Genomic DNA, 18982 nt, shown 5'->3' on the forward strand with positions numbered 1-18982 from the left:
TGTTCTTGTTCTAAGATATCACTTGTTCCTCAACATGATGAATGTGATGATCCGTGACACTCATCATCATTCTCACCTATGAACGTGTGCCTGACAACCACCTCCGTTCTACCTTAGATTGAGTGGATATCTCTTGGATCCCTTAATCGGAATCTTCGTGGTATAAGCTAGAATTGATGGTGGCATTCAAGAGAATCCGGAAGGTCTAAACCTTGTCTGTGGTATTCTGAGTAGGATTCAATGATTGAATGATTGTGACGAGCTTCAAACTCCTGAAGACTGGGCGTTAGTGACAGACGCAAAAGAATCAATGGATTCTATTCCAACCTGATTGAGAACCGACAGATGATTAGCCGTGCCGTGACAGGGTGCGTTGAACATTTTCACTGAGAGGACGGGATTGTAGCCACTGACAACGGTGATGCCCAACATACAGCTTGCCATGGAAAGGAGTAAGGAGGATTGGATGAAGACAGTAGGAAAGCAGAGAGACGGAAGGGACAAAGCATCTCCATACGCTTATCTGAAATTCTCACCAATGAATTACATAAGTATCTCTATCCTTGTTTTATGTTTTATTCATAAATCATCCATAACCATTTGAATCTACCTGACTGAGATTGACAAGGTGACCATAGCTTGCTTCATACCAACAATCTCCGTGGGATCGACCCTTACTCACGTAAGGTTTATTACTTGGACGACCCAGTGCACTTGCTGGTTAGTTGTGCAAAGTTGTGAAATTATGTTTAGACCATGGTATTGAGCACCAAGTTTTTGGAGCCATTACCAGGGACTATTTGAGTTGTGAAAAGAATGAATCACAATTTCGTGCACCAATCTACCAGAGTTTGGAGGGTTGTAGGAGAGTGAGATTGGTCGGAGGAGAGTAAGATTGGTTGTAGGAAAGTGAGAATGATATGTTAAGTCATATTTGGATTAGAACCTAAGTATCCTAGATAGTTCACTGGTTTAAATTATAGCTCTAAGTTTTGAATCTGAGTGTCGAAATTCTAGGATTGCCTCTGATTTTTCTGGGACCTTCTATATTATTTATATGGGCACCATTACCATGCTGAGAACCCCCTGTTCTCACCCCATATATATGTTGTTGTTTTTAGATGCACGACTTGAGGTAGCGCACTGAGCATTCTAGAGACCTTCTGGAAGCGAAGAGCTATATTTTGGGTTTAGCATTATGTTATGCTTGTATATATTTACATAGTTGTTCTCCGCTCCTTGTATTTTGTACTTTTTTCCTCCTAGAGGTTGACTTGGAGAAACAGGTATTTATTTTTATAGTTTAGAATTGTATTTTGGGTTAATGCAATGCGAGAGAACAAAATGAAAAATACAGAAATGGACGAGTTTTACCTATACTTTGACCATCCTGTTGATGAACCTGAGATTGTGGAGGATGCTGGAAACAAAAGTAACAGTCCTATCACAGAAGAGGTTTTGGTGGATCTTCAGAGTTTGTCATCTGATGATAGGTACGAGAGTACAGAGGATGAGCCCTACAAACCTCCACCACCCAGTGCTGATGACAATGGTAGCAAAAGGCAGAGAGTAATGAAGGGAAAGAAAAAAGCTGTGTCTCCAAAGAAGCCAGCTACAAAGAAGACGGGTGCTAAAAGAAACAGGAAGACGTGGAAGAAGAAGGGACAAAGTAGTGGACTAGGTGCATCTAATGTTACTAGAAGGTAGCAGGCCAAGACTGGGCCAAATCAGCAGCATGCTAGAACTAATGTTTGGCCTAATCCTAATGTGCAACCCAACAGAGACCCACAACCCAACAGAGACCAAAATGTTAGGTTCTATGTGAGTAAAGTCCAAGATAATGATAATGACCCGGTATATGTGGTGCACAAAATTGTGATCATCAACAATGGCGCCAAAAAACTTGTTAGCGCTCTCAAACATGAATCACACTTTGTCACAACTTCGCACAACTAACCAGCAAGTGCACTGGGTCGTCCAAGTAATACCTTACGTGAGTAAGGGTCGATCCCACGGAGATTGTTGGTATGAAGCAAGCTATGGTCATCTTGTAAATCTCAGTTAGGCGGATTCAAATGGTTATAATAGTTTTCGAAAATAATAATAAATAAAACATAAAATAAAGATAGAGATACTTATGTAAATCATTGATGGAAATTTCAGATAAGTGTATGGAGATGCTTTGTCCCTGTTGAATTTCTGCTTTCCTACTGCTTTCATCCAATCCTTCATACTCCTTTCCATGGCAAGCTGTATGTAGGGCATCACCGTTGTCAATGGCTACATCCCATCCTCTCAGTGAAAATGGTCCAAATGCTCTTGTCACAGCACGGCAAATCATCTGCCGGTTCTCGATCATGTCGGAATAGAATCCATTGATTCTTTTGCGTCTGTCACCACGCCCAACAATCGCGAGTTTGAAGCTCGTCACAGTCATTCAATCTCTGAATCCTACTGGGAATACCACAGACAAGGTTTAGACTTTCCGGATTCTCAAGAATGGCTGCCAAAGGGTTCCAGCTTATACCACGAAGATTCTAATTAAGGAATCCAAGAGACACACGCTCGGTCTAAGGTAGAACGGAAGTGGTTGTCAGTCACGTATTCATAAGGATGGATGATGATGAGTGTCACGGATCATCGCATCCATCAGGTTGAAGTGCAACGAATATCTTAGAACAAGAATAAGCTGAATTGAATATAAAATAGTAGTAATTGCATTAAAACTCGAGGTACAGTAGAGCTCCATACCCTTAATCTATGGTGTGTAGAAACTCCACCGTTGAAAATATATAAGTGATGGTTCAGGCATGGCCGAATAGCCAGCCCCCATAAACGTGATCAAAGGATCATAAGGTAATCCAAAAATAATCCAAAGATGTCTAATACAATAGTAAAATGTCCTATTTATACTAGACTAGTTACTAGGGTTTACAGAAATAAGTCTAAATGAAGAAATCCACTTCCGGTGCCCACTTTGGTGTGTGCTTGGGTTGAGCTTGAGCTTTACACGTGTAGAGGCTTCTCTTGGAGTTAAACACCAAGTTGTAACGTGTTTTTGGCATTTAACTCTGGTTTGTGACGTGTTTCTGGCGTTTTACTCCAGAATGCAGCATGAAACTGGCGTTGAACGCCAATTTGCATCGTCTTGATTCAAATAAAGTATGGACTATTATCTATTGCTGGAAAGCTCTGGATGTCTACTTTCCAAAACCGTTGAGAGCGCGCCATTTGGAGTTCTGTAGCTCAAGAAAATCCATTTTGAGTGCAGAGAGGTCAGAATCGAACAGCTTCAGCAGTCCTTTTTCAGCCTAAATCAGATTTTTGCTCAGGTCCCTCAATTTCAGCCAGAAAATATCTAAAATCACAGAAAAATACACAAATTCATAGTAAAGTCCATAAATGTGAATTTTGCATAAAAACTAATAAAAACATCCCTAAAAGTAGCTAGATCCTACTAAAAACTACCTAAAAATAATGGCAAAAAGTGTATAAATTATCCGCTCATCACAACACCAAACTTAAATTGTTGCTTGTCCCCAAGCAACTGAAAATCTAATAGGATAAAAATAAGAGAATATACTATAAATCTCAAAATATCAATGAATATTAGTTCTAATTAGATGAGCGGGACTTGTAGCTTTTTGCTTCAGAACAGTTTTGGCATCTCACTTTATCCTTTGAAGTTTAGAATGATTGGCATCTATAGAAACTCAGAGTTCAGATAGTGTTATTGATTCTCCTAGTTAAGTATGTTGATTCTTGAACACATCTAATTTTATGAATCTTGGTCATGGCCCTAAGCACTTTGTTTTCCAGTATTACCACCGGATACATAAATGCCACAGACACATGATTGGGTGAACCTTTTCAGATTGTGACTCAACTTTGCTAAAGTCCCCGGTTAGAGGTGTCCAGAGCTCTTAAGCACACTCTTTTTGCTTTGGATTACGACTTTAACCACTCAGTCTCAAGCTTTTCACTTGGACCTGCATGCCACAAGCACATGGTTAGGGATAGCTTGATTTAGCCGCTTAGGCCTGGATTTTATTTCCTTGGGCCCTCCTATCCATTGATGCTCAAAGCCTTGGATCCTTTTTACCCTTGCCTTTCGGTTTTAAGGGCTATTGGCTTTTTCTGTTTGCTTTTCCTTTTTCTTTTATATAATTTTTTTTGCCACTTTTTTTTGCAAGCTTTTGTTCTTCACTGCTTTTTCTTGCTTCAAGAATCAATTTTATGATTTTTTAGATCATCAACAACATTTCTCTTTTTCATCATTCTTTAAAGAGCCAACAATTTTAACATTCATAAACAACAAGATAAAAAATATGCATTGTTCAAGCATTCATTCAGAAAATAAAAAGTATTGTCACCACATCAATATAATTAAACTAATTTCAAAGATGAATTCGAAACTCATGTACTTCTTGTTCTTTTGTATAAAAAATATTTTTCATTTAAAAAAGGTGAAGGATTCATAGAATTATTCATAGCCTTAAGACATGGTTGCTAAATACTAATGATCATGTAGTAAAGACACAAACATAGACAAACATGAAGCTCATAAACGAAAAACAGAGAGATAAGAACAAGGAAGTTAAGGAATGAGTCCACCTTAGTGATGGTGGCGCCTTCTCCTTGAAGGACCAATGGTGTTCTTGAGCTCATCTATGTCTCTTCCTTGCCTCTGTTGCTTGATCCCTAGTGATTTTGGTGCTCCTATCCTTAGTTGCTCCCAATAATTGTGTGGAGGAAATTGTATCCCCTGAGGTATCTCAGGGATTTCTTGATGAGGGAATTCCTCATGCTCTTGTTGAGTTCCATGAGTGGGCTCTCTTGATGTGCAGTCAAATGCTCTATTACTGAGCTAAAGACCCTTGAGATGAATCTCTCCATCTCCCATGACTCAGAGGTGGAAGCTTTTGTCTTTCCTTTCCTCTTTCTAGAGGTTTCTCCGGCCTTAGGTGCCATCAATGGTTATGGAAAAACAAAAAAAGCTATGCTTTTACCACACCAAACTTAGAATGTTGCTCGCCCTCAAGCAAAAGAAGAAAGAATAGGAGAAGAAGAAGTAGAATTGGAGGAGAGGGAGAGAGATGTGTATTCGGCCAAGTGGGAGAAGAGAGGGTTGTTTTGTGTGAAAATGAAGAAGGATGGAGGGATTTATATAGTGGAGGGAGAGGGGTTTATGGTTCGGTCATGTAGGGTGGGTTTGGGTGGGAAAGAGATTTTGAATTTGAAGGTAGGTGAGGTTTATGGGGAAGAGTGGATGGATGTGAGTGGTAAAGAGGTGTGAAGGTGAGTTGAGGTAGGTGGGGATCCTGTGGGGTCCACAGATCCTGAGATGATCTTGTGGGGTCCACAAATCCTGAGGTGTCAAGGATTTATCATCCATGCACCAATGGGGCGTGTAAAATGCCATCTACATGCAATCCTGGCGTTCAACGCCAGATTGATGCTTGTTTCTGGCGTTCAACGCCAATCTGCAGCATGTTTCTGGCGTTAAACGCTAGTTCCATGCTTGCTTCTGGTGTTTAACGCCAGCTTTCCTCAGGGTGCAATCCTCGCGTTTGAACGCCAGACTGCTGCTTGTTTCTAGCGTTCAACGCCAGATTCATGCTCTGTTCTGGCGTTGAACACCAGCCAGATGCTCCTTACTGGCGTTTAAACGCCAGTAGGCTCTTCCTCCAGGGTGTGCTATTTCTTCTGCTATTTTTGATTCTGTTTTTAATTTTAGCAATTGTTTTGTGACTCCACATGATTATGAACCTAATAAAACATAAAAGAACAATAGAAATATAAATAAAAAATTAGGTTGCCTCCCAATAAGCGCTTCTTTAATGTCAATAGCTTGATAGTGAGCTCTCATGGAGCTTCACATATGTTCAGAGCTTTTTTGGGACCTCCCAACACCAAATTTAGAGTTTGAATATGGGGGTTCAACACTAAACTTAGAGTTTGGTTGTGGCCTCCCAACATCAAACTTAGAGTTTGATTGTGGGGGCTTTGTATGACTCTGTATTGAGAGAAGCTTATCGTGCCTCTTTTTCATGTTTACAGAGGGATACCATTGGGCCTTAAACACAAGGTAGTCCCCATTCAATTGAAGGACTAACTCTCCTCTGTCAACATCAATCACAGCTCTTGCTATGGCTAGGGTCTTCCAAGAATGATGGATTCATTCTCATCCTTCCTAGTGTCTAAGATTATGAAAACAGCAGGGATGTAAAGGCCTTTAACCTTTACCAACACGTCCTCTATCAATCCATAAGCTTGTTTTATTGACTTGTCTGCTATCTCTAATGAGATTCTTGCAGCTTGTACCTCAAAGATCCCCAGCTTCTTCATTACAGAGAGTGGCAAAAGATTTATACCTAACCCCAGGTCACACAGAGCCTTCTCAAAGGTCATGGTGCTTATGGTACAGGATATTAAGAATTTACCAAGATCTTATTTCTTTTGAGGTAAAGTTTGTTGAACCCACGTATCTAGTTCACTAATGAGCAAGGGAGGTTCACCTGCCTAAGTCTCATTACCAAACAACTTGGCATTCAGCTTCATGATGGCTCCTAGATATTGAGCAACTTGCTCTCCAGTTACATCTTCATCTTCTTCAGAGGAAGGATAGTTCTCAGAGCTCATGAATGGTAGAAGGAGGTTTAATGGAATCTCTATGGTCTCTATATGAGCCTCAGATTCCTTTAGGTTCTCAATAGGGAACTCCTTCTTGTCTAGGAGACGTCCCATGAGGTCTTCCTCATTGGGATTCACGTCCTCCCCTTTCTCTCTAGGTTCGGCCATTTTGATTATGTTAATGGCCTTGCACTCTCTTTTTGGATTCTCTTCAGTATTGCTTGGGAGAGTACTAGGAGGAGTTTCAGTGATTTTCTTACTCAGCTGGTCCACTTGTGCCTCCAAATTTCTGATGGATGACCTTGTTTCACTCATGAAAGTTAAAGTGGCCTTAGACAGATTAGAGACTATGTTTGCTAAGCTAGAGGAGCTTTGCTCAGAATGCTCTTTCTGTTGCTGAGAAGATGATGCAAAAGGCTTGTTATTGTTAAGCCTGTTTCTTCCACCATTATTAAAGCCTTGTTGGGGCTTATGTTGATCCTTCCATGAGAAGTTTGGATGATTTCTCCATGAAGAATTATAGGTGTTCCTATAGGGTTCACCCATGTAATTCACCTCTGCCATTGCAGGGTTCTGAGGATCATGAGCTTCTTCTTCAGAAGATGCCTCTTTAGTACTGTTGGATGCATTTCGCCATCCATTCAGACTTTGAAAAATCATGTTAACTTGCTGAGTCAACATTTAGTTCTGAGCTAATATGGCATTCAGAGCATCAATTTCAAGAACTCCCTTCCTCTGAGGCGTCCAATTACTCACAGAATTCCTCTCAAAAGTGTACATAAATTGGTTATTTGCAACCATGTCAATGAGTTCTTGAGCTTCTGCAGGCGTTTTCTTTAGGTGAATGGATCCACCTGCAGAATGGTCCAGTGACATCTTAGAGAACTCGGATAGACCATAATAGAATATATCCAAAATGGTCCACTCTGAAAGCATGTCAAAAGGACACCTTTTGGTCATCTGCTTGTATCTTTTCCAAGCTTCATAGAGGGATTCACCATCTTTTTGTTTGAAGGTCTGAACATCAACTCTAAGCTTGCTCAACTTTTGAGGAGGAAAGAACTTAGCCAAGAAGGCCGTGACCAGCTTATCCCAAGAGTCCAGGTTATCTTTAGGTTGTGAGTCCAACCATGTTCTAGCTCTGTCTCTTACAGCAAAAGGGAAAAGCACGAGCCTGTAGACTTCAGAATCTACTCCATTAGTCTTAATAGTCTCACAGATCTGTAAGAACTCAGTTAAAAACTGATAGGGATCTTCTGATGGAAGTCCATGAAACTTGCAGTTCTGTTGCATTAGAGCAACTAGTTGAGGTTTCAGCTCAAAATTATTTGCTCCAATGGCAGGGATTGAGATGCTTCTTCCATCAAACTTGGAAGTAGGTGTAGTATAATCACCTAGCATCCTCCTTGCGCCTCCACCATTGTTATTGGGTTCGGCGATGTCTCTCTCTTTTATGAGATTCTCTGTAAGGTTCTCTCTGGATTGTTGTGCTTTAGCTTCTCTTAGCTTCTTCTTCAGAGTCCTTTCAGGTTCCGGATCTGCTTCAACAAGAATGTTCTTATCCCTGCTCCTGCTCATATAAAAAAGAAGAGGACATAAAGAGAAGAGGAATCCTCTATGTCACAGTATAGAGATTCCTTTATGTTAGTAGAAGAAGAAAAGAATAAAAGAAGAAAAAGGTGAGAATCCAAACACAAGGGTGAAGAGTGAGTATGAATTCTTGAGTAGAAGAGAGGTGTTAGTAGATAAATAAATAGATAGAAGAAGATGAGAGAGACAATTTGAAAATCATTTTTGAAAAATTAGTGATTTTCGAAAATTAAGAGAATAATTAAAATTAAAATTAAAATTTGAAACGATTAGTTAATTAAGAAAATTTTGAAAAAGAGGGAGGTAATTTTCGAAAATTAGAGAGAGAAAAGTAGTTAGGTGGTTTTGAAAAAGATAAGAAATAATAAAACAAACAAAAAGTCAACTAGTTAGTTGAAAAAGATTTAAAAATCAATTTTGAAAAGATAAGAAGTTAGAAAAGATTTTTGAAATCAATTTTGAAAAATATGTGATTTGAAAAAGATATTTTGAAAAAGATATTATTGAAAAATATATTTTGAAAAAAGATTTGATTTTTTAAAATTAGAATTGATTACTTGACTAACAGGAAACTAAAAGATATGACTCTAGAATTTAAAGATTGAACCTTTCTTAATAAGAAAGTAACAAACTTCAAATTTTTGAATCAATCCGATTAATTGTTAGTAAAGTTTTCGAAATTTTGAAATAAATATAAGAAAAAGATTTTGAAAATAAATTTTCAAATTTTCGAAAATCATAAAAGAAAAATGAAAAAGAATTGATTTTTGAAAAAGATTTTGAAAAGATAAGATTTTTAAAATTGAAAATTTGACTTGACTTATAAGAAATAGCTAAGTTTTAAAAAATTTTGACTAAGTCAACTCAAATTTTTGAAATTTAAGAGGAAAAAAAAAGGAAAAGATATTTTTTATTTTTGAATTTTTAATGAGGAGAGAGAAAAACAACAAAAGTGACTCACAACATGAAAATTATGAATCAAAACACATGATGCATGCAAGAACACTATGAATGTCAAGATGAACACCAAGAACACTTTGAAGATGAAGATGAACATCAAGACTTATTTTTGAAAAATTTTCAAGAAAAGAAAAACATGCAAGACACCAAACTTAGAAATTTTTCATGTTTAGACACTATGAATGCAAGAATGCATATGAAAAATAACAAAAGACACAAAACAAGAAAATATGAAGATCAAACAAGAAGACTTGTCAAGAACAACTTAAGATCATGAAGAACACATGCATGAATTTTCGAAAAATGTAAAAGTTTTTAAACCATGCAATTGACACCAAACTTAAAAATTGACTCAAGACTCAAACAAGAAACACAAAATATTTTTGATTTTAATGATTTTATAAAAAAATTTTTAGATTTTTTCTCGAAAATAATTTTTAGAAAAACGAAAAAAAAAAAAGAAGAAAAAATTTTTTTTGAAAAGAAAATTACCTAATCTGAGCAACAAGATGAACCGTCAGTTGTCCAAACTCGAACAATCCCCGGCAACGGCGCCAAAAACTTGGTGCACGAAATTGTGATCATCAACAATGGCACTAAAAAACTTGGTAGCGCTCTCAAACAAGAATCACACTTTGTCACAACTTCACACAACTAACCAGCAAGTGCACTGGGTCGTCCAAGTAATACCTTACGTGAGTAAGGGTCGATCCCACGGAGATTGTTGGTATGAAGCAAGCTATGGTCATCTTGTAAATCTCAGTTAGGCGGATTCAAATGGTTATAATGGTTTTCGAAAATAATAATAAATAACACATAAAATAAAGATAGAGATACTTATGTAAATCATTGATGGGAATTTCAGATAAGTGTATGGAGATGCTTTGTCCCTGTTGAATCTCTGCTTTCCTATTGCTTTCATCCAATCCTTCATACTCCTTTCCATGGTAAGCTGTATGTAGGGCATCACCGTTGTCAATGGCTACATCCCATCCTCTCAGTAAAAATGGTCCAAATGCTCTTGTCACAACACGGCTAATCATCTGTCAGTTCTCGATCATGTCGGAATAGAATCCATTGATTCTTTTGTGTCTGTCACCACGCCCAACAATCGCGAGTTTAAAGCTCGTCACAGTCATTCAATCCCTGAATCCTACTCGGAATACCACAGATAAGGTTTAGACTTTTCGGATTCTCAAGAATGGCCGCCAAAGGGTTCTAGCTTATACCACGAAGATTCTGATTAAGGAATCCAAGAGACACACGCTCGGTCTAAGGTAGAACGGAAGTGGTTGTCAGTCACGCATTCATAAGGATGGATGATGATGAGTGTCACAGATCATCACATCCATCAGGTGAAGTGCAACGAATATCTTAGAACAAGAATAAGCTGAATTGAATAGAAAATAGTAGTAATTGCATTAAAACTTGAGGTACAGCAGAGCTCCACACCCTTAATCTATGGTGTGTAGAAACTCCACCGTTGAAAATACATAAGTGATGGTCCAGGCATGGCCGAATGGCCAGCCTCCATAAATGTGATCAAAGGATCATTAGGTAATCCAAAAATAATCCAAAGATGTCTAATACAATAGTAAAATGTCCTATTTATACTAGACTAGTTACTAGGGTTTACAGAAATAAGTCTAGATGCAGAAATCCACTTCCGGGGCCTACTTTGGTGTGTGCCTGGGCTGAGCTTGAGCTTTACATGTGCAAAGGCTTCTCTTGGAGTTAAACGCCAAGTTGTAACGTGTTTTTGGCATTTAACTCTGGTTTGTGACGTGTTTCTGGCGTTTTACTCCAGAATGCAGCATGGAACTGGCGTTGAACGCCAATTTGTGTCGTCTTGATTCGAATAAAGTATGGACCATTATATATTGCTGGAAAGCTTTGGATGTCTACTTTCCAACACCATTAAGAGTGCGCCATTTGTAGTTTTGTAGCTCCAGAAAATCCATTTCGAGTGCAGAGAGGTCAGAATCCAATAGCATCAGCAGTCCTTTTTCAGCCTGAATCATATTTTTGCTCAGGCCCCTCAATTTCAGTCAGAAAATACCTGAAATCACAGAAAAACACACAAACTCATAGTAAAATCCAGAAATGTGAATTTTGCATAAAAACTAATAAAACCATCCCTAAAAGTAGCTAGATCCTACTAAAAACTACTTAAAAATAATGCCAAAAAGTGTATAAATTATCCAGTCATCAATATGATTATGAATCTGAGAATTTATATACACCTAAATCATCAGATGATGAATCTAGCATGAGTTTGATGATGATTATGCTTTTGGAGAGGGGAGGTTTGAGTTAGGGACTAGGTTTGCCACTGTAGAAAGATTTAAGGAAGTTGTGAAAGACTCCTTCATTGTTGAGGGTAGGGAGCTTAGGTGGAGTAATAATGACAAGGAGAGAGTAAGTGTGGAATGAACGGATGATGAGTGTCCGTGGCTGGTTCATTTATCATACAACAAATCTCTACAATACTACCAGGTGAAGACTTACAAAAATGATCATACATGTGCAAGGGACATGGGAAGTGATGCGGCTGATCAACATTGGATTAGTTTAAAGGTTGAGAAGAGAATGAGTACACAGCCTCATATGAGGACAAGTGAGGCTATTAACTTTCTAAGAGAAGAATTCTCACTCACTGCACATCCAAAAATAGTTTACAGAGCAGTTAGAGAGGCAAGAGAGAGAATCATGGGCAATGAGAGGGAGCAGTACAGTAATGTGAGAGATTACTTGTTTGAGATATTAAGAAGCAACCCAGGGTCTAGGGCAGAATTGTGTATCACTCCTATCCCTCAATCCCCCTTTGTGTTTGATAAGCTTTATATATGTTTAGAGACATGCAAGCAGAGTTTCAAGAGTGGACGTAGGCCGTTGATACATCTTGATGGATATTTTCTGAAGACTTATTATGGTGGACAACTCCTCACAGCAGTGGATCAGGACGCAAATAACCAATTTCATGTGGTTTCCTGCAGAGTAACAAGGTCTGAAACTAAAGAGTCTTAAAAGTGGTTTCTGACTCTACTCCAAGAGGATTTGGGGGATGTGCAGACTCAAGGTTGGAATTTTATGTCTGACCAACAAAAGGTAAACTTCATAATTCTTTAACTGCTTCGTACTTATTAAAAATTGATGGTTGTTTTACTTATGAGGAGACTTATTTACCTTTAGTTGCTATTTTAGTGTTAGGTAATTATTTAATGTTGACTGTTGTTGAATACTAGGTTATATTTTAGTAGCTATATACAATTGTATGATGACTACTGGTTTAGCTTATATGAATGTGTAACTGCTAATTAATAGTTATGTATTGAAGGCTGGTTTAATATATGAATATGCAACTGCTATGTAGGGATTGCTACCTACATTGAAATCAGTTATGCCAAATGCCTATCATCGAAATTGTATGATGCACATTTGGAAAAAATTCATCAACCGGTTTAAGAATCTGTATATTCGGGAGGTGGTTTGAGACTGTGCTAAATGCACCACCATACCAGAATTCAAGGAGCAGATGGAGAAGCTCAAAGGAATTAACTAGGGTGCATGGGAAAATATCTGTCGAAATTTGAGCCAACAACTTGGGTGAAGTCCTCTTTCTCACATGGACCAAAGTGGACAACCTCACAAATAACATGTGTGAGGTGTTCAACGCTAAGATAGTAAACTATAGAAGCAAGCTTATTCTCACCATGTGTGAAGAAATTAGGTGCTATCTGATGAGGAGGATGGTCAAGCATAAGGAGTTACTAGAAAATTATCCTGGAAAGCTTGCACCTATTCAGCAGAAGAGGCTGGATCATCTTATAAGGCCCAGCAACAAATGGCTTGCAGAGTGGACAGGTGACGACGAACGTAAGAGATTTGAAGTGAGTCATAAAAATACAAAGGTGGATGTGGATCTTATTAAGCAAACCTGCTCATGCAACAAATGGCAGCTAACTGGTTAGTTTTAATTAATTGTTAAGTCTTTTCTCAATTATATGGTTCACTGTTTATTGGTGCATGATGTTATTCTATTTCAGGCATGCCCTGTATCCATGCAGTAACAGCAATCAGGAAAAGGCATGATCATCCAGAGGAATATATGCATCTGTAGTTATGCATGGAGTCAATCCATAAGACATATGCACATTGTATTCAACCTGTGCCAAGTCAGGAGTTTTGGACAAGGATTGAGTATTCAAGACCAGATCCTCCCAACATGAAGAGACCAATAGGCAGGCCAAAGGTGCACAATAGACAAAAGGATCCGACTATGTAACAACCTCATTTTTCGAGTACGCGAGATCTTTTTTGAAGACACGGATTTCTCTGGAAGATCAGTAAAGGGAACACCTTTGCTGTATCATCAAGCATCTCAATCCTCATTGTCATTATCTCATCTTTAAGCTAGAACCTCTTTTGGGGCAAGCTCGACAATAAAATCGCGAAGAACCTAATTTTTAAACTGTATCGGTTAGGAGTTTTGATTCTAGTCTCCGTAAATAGTCTCTGTTTGATGAATCGGACAATGGGGTAGCTCCTATAGACGCGAACGGACCTGTGCTCGTGAATGTTTTTGTACATACTGACAGTAGTGCTTCTAGTGGTTCTGAGGGTATAGTTGTAGCTGCGGACAAGGAGGAGGAGGAGGATTCTGAGATAGAGATAGAGCAGGATGAGGAGATGGACGAGCCTCATGATGATCTACCGAACGGCTACGTGTAAATATAGGCTGACAGCGGTAGGGGCATTCTTTTGATGACACTCTAGTCTAACATTGACTTTTGGTTAGTCTCTCACTTGTGTTACTACACCCGAGAGCTAGGAGCTATAGAGTGGTTAGGCTAGCCTGGGCGCCAGTTTAACGGCTTTTTCTATGGGCCAGGCCCTGGGAGTGCCGTGTATATACTAGCTATGTAGGTTCGACGAGGATGTAAACTGAATTGATCTCTTGTAAATGCTACATGTTTTGTCATAGTGTACATGATGTATATTATCAGCTGTGTTCTATGTTTTCTTATGCTTCCTTTATATTCCTGTCTATGTATTACCTCATCGATCGCAACGATATAAGTTAATTATAAAAAAAAGTTACTCGTAAATTGGCTACGTTCTAACAAGGAAAGGCTCTTATATTAAATAATATTTAATAATTAGGAAGGACAAGTTGGTAGCACTTAGTTTCTTGTATGACCATGGCATACCGGGAGTTGGGTCGTTACAGAATGAACCACTGATGCAGCAAGGTGACAAGCTGGAGAGATCATTTAAGGTCACTTGTAGTAAATGTGGTACAGCGGTACATAATTACAAGACATGCAAGGGTGCTCCATCTGACCCCAACTGAAAAACTGAGACCAAGAAGTCCAAGAAAGGTGGCACAAGTCAATCAATAGTTGTCCTTCCACTATCACAGTCAGCACCAAATGATGATGCAAGTATTGTATTTAAGACAGTAATCTAAATAATTTGTTTTGCTTCGTGATGTATGTCTTTGTTTAGTGCAATGTTAGGGAATTAATATAGTAGGGTTCTAATTGGTCAACATAATTGGATAGGATGCTCCTAATACCCAAAGTGCTCCATTTAGCCAGGCTCCATCTAGCTAGGATGACATTAACAATAGCCAGCAACATGCTCCAGATGCAACTTAATTCTATTAGTGTGAAATGTTGACCCCTTAAACTGTTATTTACCCTAAATTTCATGAATACTTCCTTATATATGATAACTAGGTTTCAAGTGTTGTGAATCCAACTCCTTCCATGTCTGTGGCAGCAACACCAAGGCCTGTAACACCAGCTCCAGCGGCAGACCAAGTCAGGCCAGGTTCTGTAACTAGAAGGACACCATTTAGGCCTCCACTTTAAGTTCCATCCATAACCCACCAAACAGTTCAACCAAAAACTTCACAAATGAGGCCCAAGCAGAAGATATTCAGACCACCTGCTGCCCCAGTTCACTCCCACCCCCAAGTCAGCTTGCACCACCACAGCCTCAACCTCAAGGTTCTCCACCTAGTCCACAACCATCTCAAGTCAAGCCAGGACCAAGTACAGCAGCTACCAAGGAGACATTGGCAGCAGCAAGCACAGCAACAACAAGACTGTTTAAATTCATCCCTAATCCACCCTCCATCAATCCAAAGAAGTGAAGAAATATGTCATCTTGGGGGGCTTGTTTTTTTTTAGAAGCTCTTAGGATTTTATTAACCGTTGCAAACTTGTTAGGTGTTTAAGGCTTACTTTTGTGATATTAAGCTTCATAAACTATATACTTTTGAAGATTTGTTCTTTTTGGGCAGCTTTTAGCAAATTTGACTGTGGCAAAGATGTTATTATAACTTTCAATCTATATTATGTATTTATATATACAACTTTTATGCCTACTTTCATCAATCATTCAATGCTTCTTTAGATATTGACAACATAACTTCAACAACATACTGATATCATAACTTGAATTGCATTTAGATAATAGGATATATAAATTGCCTAAATGGCATGTTTCAATATATAACAAAGACCTGAATCAACCCATTTTTCTATTCTAATTTCTAGAATTCATTTCTCGGGCACTATATACATAAAAAGTAACCAAAAAGCACATACAATTATACCAATACAACAAGCTAATAGGTTTTTTTTCTTCTCTAAAGTAGTAACCTTCTCCTCCAGAACAGCCATCATATGATCAAATACCTCTTCCTCTTTAACAACTTCAACCTCTTTCTCAACCATAGGTCTTTTATCAAAGATGCAACCATTGCTTCCAATTCTAGCAAGAAGTTCATAGACCCAAACAAAAAAAACTTGCAATGCGGTTGCTTTCCTTGTCAAAGTTCCCAAAATTATGTACTATATAAAACCATTTCAGAACAAAATCTCCAAACTTTTTATCTTACCTTATAGAATGGGCAACCCAAGAAGATTTTGTTTGGGTTGCAAATTGTCCTCGACATATACATTATTACATAAACTCCATAGAATCACCTCGGGGCGACATCGTCCTTTAGGTCTCCGGCGTGCACAACACAAGGAACTAAGCTTGAAGCAGAATTTTCTTGTCTTACTCCACTGAGGATTCTTCTTGAAGTTGATGATGATGCTCCATTAGCAGCCATTGTTGATGCAGGTAGAGCTCCTCACCACCAGCCTCCACAAAGAAATGCAATCAATTTAAGGATTAGGGCCAAACGCAAAACAACGTAGTTTTTAGGTTCAGGAACTTATTTGTCCAATTTTCGAAAGTACCCTTCCAGTCATCAGTTCACGTGTCAACCCGTCATGCCAGGTCATCAGAACGGGAGCCACGTCAGTCTTTTCTGATGGGTTTGACGGAGGCATTTGGATGAAGGGACTTATCCGTCCAAGTTTTGTGAAGGTTAGGAATTTAAAAGTATTTTCAAATGGTCAGAAACAAAAATGTTAGCAGGACAAAAGATTAAATACCTATTTGTCTTTTTCTCAAAAAGTTATATTAAAAATAAATTATTAAAAATATTTAAGTAAATTTAATAATTTGAAAAAATTTACCCCCATCCGACCATCTCCATCCCCCACAGAAAAAGTTCTCCGTCTCCAAGTCTTCATTTGGGATGGTCCTCGCAGGTATCTCGTACTTCAAGGAATTTTTCCCTCCGTAGTAACACCAGAGCTTCATTCTTCCAACACTCTTCATCACGCTTCCAACCATTCCAACTCTCATCATCGCGAAACACAAGTTCATCGTGGTGCGGTATTTTATAACCCACAAACTAACCGGTAAGTGCACCGGGTCGTACCAAATAATACCTTACGTGAGTAAGGGGTCGATCCCACGAGGATTGATGGACTAAGCAACAATGGTTAAGTGATTGGCTTAGTTAGACAAATAAAAAAGAGTTTTGAGATATTCAAAAGGTTTAAATTCGAACTCAGAATATCAAAAGGATAGACAAATAAATAAATTGAGAATAAAATATGGAGAAAACATTTAAGACTTCAGAGTTATCTATTTTTCCGGATTAACTTTTCTTACCAACTATTTTAATCATGTATGATTTAATTCATGGCAAAGTATATGTGACTAGACCCTAATTTATTAGACCTTCCTAGTCTCCTCTAAAATTCATTAACTGCCAATTCCTTGGTCAATTAAATCCAATTAGAAGGTGATGATCAAATTCCAGTTTATATGCCACAAGAATCCTAATTATCCAAAAATAAGGGGATTATATGTCACGTATCCCGTTAAATACAAACAATTAGAAATTCAGGATAATATGTCTTCAAGCTGTTGTTCAAGTAAAGAGCTTTTCCAAGTTTTACAAGAACTCAAATAGAAAGAGGGTCATACTTCCGTTCCACCCAAATTCATAAAATAAAGAACGAAAACAATTATTAAAATATAAATCAAAACATAAATTAAAATAGAAAAAGCAATAAAATCAATCCATACAAACAGACAGAGCTCCTAACCTTAACAATGGAGGATTAGTTGCTCATGGAATGCGGAATGTAAATTTGTATAGAATTTCCTAATGGAATCTCCCTAATGGAATCTCTTCTATAGAAGAGAGGTCTCTTGATGAGCGGATAATTTATACGTTTTTTGGCATTGTTTTTAGTATGTTTTTAGTATGTTTTAGTTAGTTTTTATTATATTTTTATTAGTTTTTAGTTAAAATTCACTTTTCTGGACTTTACTATGAGTTTGTGTGTTTTTCTGTGATTTCAGGTATTTTCTGGCTGAAATTAAGGGACCTAAGCAAAAATCTGATTCAGAGGCTGAAAAGGACTGCAGATGCTGTTGGATTCTGACCTCCCTACACTCGAAATGGATTTTCTGCAGCTACAGAAACCCAATTGGCGCGCTCTCAATTGCGTTGGAAAGTAGACATCCTGGGCTTTCCAGAAATATATAATAGTTTATACTTTGCCCGAGATTTGATGGCCCAAACTGGCGTTCCAAATCAGTTCAAAACTGCCCGGTGTTAAACGCCGGAACTGGCACAAAAATGGGAGTTAAACGCCCAAACTGGCACAAAAACTGGCGTTCAACTCCAAGAAAAGTATCTACACATAAAAGCTTCAATGCTCAGCCCAAGCACACACCAAGTGGGCCCGGAAGTGGATTTTTATGTCATTTTCTCATTTCTGTAAACCCTAGGCTACTAGTTCTCTACAAATAGGACCTTTTGCTATTGTATTTTCATCTTTGGATCATTTTAGATCGTTTGAGAATCTTCGGACGTCTAGTTCTTAGATCATGGGGGCTGGCCATTCGGCCATGCCTAGACCTTGTTCTTATGTATTTTCAACGATGGAGTTTCTACACACCATAGATTAAGGTGTGGAGCTCTGTTGTACCTCGAGTATTAATGCAATTACTATTGTTCTTCTATTCAATTCATCCTATTCTAGTTCTAAGACATTCATATGCACCCAAGAACATGATGAATGTGATGATTATGTGACGCTCATCATCATTCTCACTTATGAACGCGTGCCTGACAACCACTTCCGTTCTACAAGCAAACAAGGCTTGAATGTTTATCTCTTGGATCCCTTAATCGGAATCTTCGTGGTATAAGCTAGAATTGATGGCGGCATTCAAGAGAATCCAGAAGGTCTAAACCTTGTCTGTGGTATTCTGAGTAGGATTCAATGATTGAATGACTGTGACGAGATTCAAACTCCTGAAGGCTGGGCGTTAGTGACAGACGCAAAAGAATCAATGGATTCTATTCCAACCTGATTGAGAACTGACAGATGATTAGCCATTCTATGACAGAGCGCGTTGAACATTTTCA

At 38.3% G+C, this 18982-nt stretch overlaps 1 protein-coding gene and 1 non-coding gene across 2 annotated transcripts; both read left to right on the forward strand.

Annotated features, from left to right (window-relative positions):
• The first annotated feature begins 1359 nt into the window (after window positions 1-1359).
• Window positions 1360-12210, forward strand: LOC130980804 (uncharacterized). The gene is made up of 4 exons (XM_057904446.1): window positions 1360-1703; window positions 1782-1854; window positions 11452-11601; window positions 11680-12210. The coding sequence occupies exons 1-4, from the start codon at window positions 1360-1362 to the stop codon at window positions 12208-12210; spliced, it is 1098 nt and encodes a 365-aa protein (XP_057760429.1).
• On the forward strand, window positions 7564-7671 carry LOC130983516 (small nucleolar RNA R71). Its single transcript, XR_009087501.1, has one exon. It is a non-coding gene; the product is annotated as a small nucleolar RNA R71 (small nucleolar RNA).
• Window positions 12211-18982: the final 6772 nt, after the last annotated feature.

The sequence above is a fragment of the Arachis stenosperma genome, chromosome 5, assembly GCF_014773155.1.
Source record: "Arachis stenosperma cultivar V10309 chromosome 5, arast.V10309.gnm1.PFL2, whole genome shotgun sequence".
NCBI lineage: Eukaryota > Viridiplantae > Streptophyta > Magnoliopsida > Fabales > Fabaceae > Arachis > Arachis stenosperma.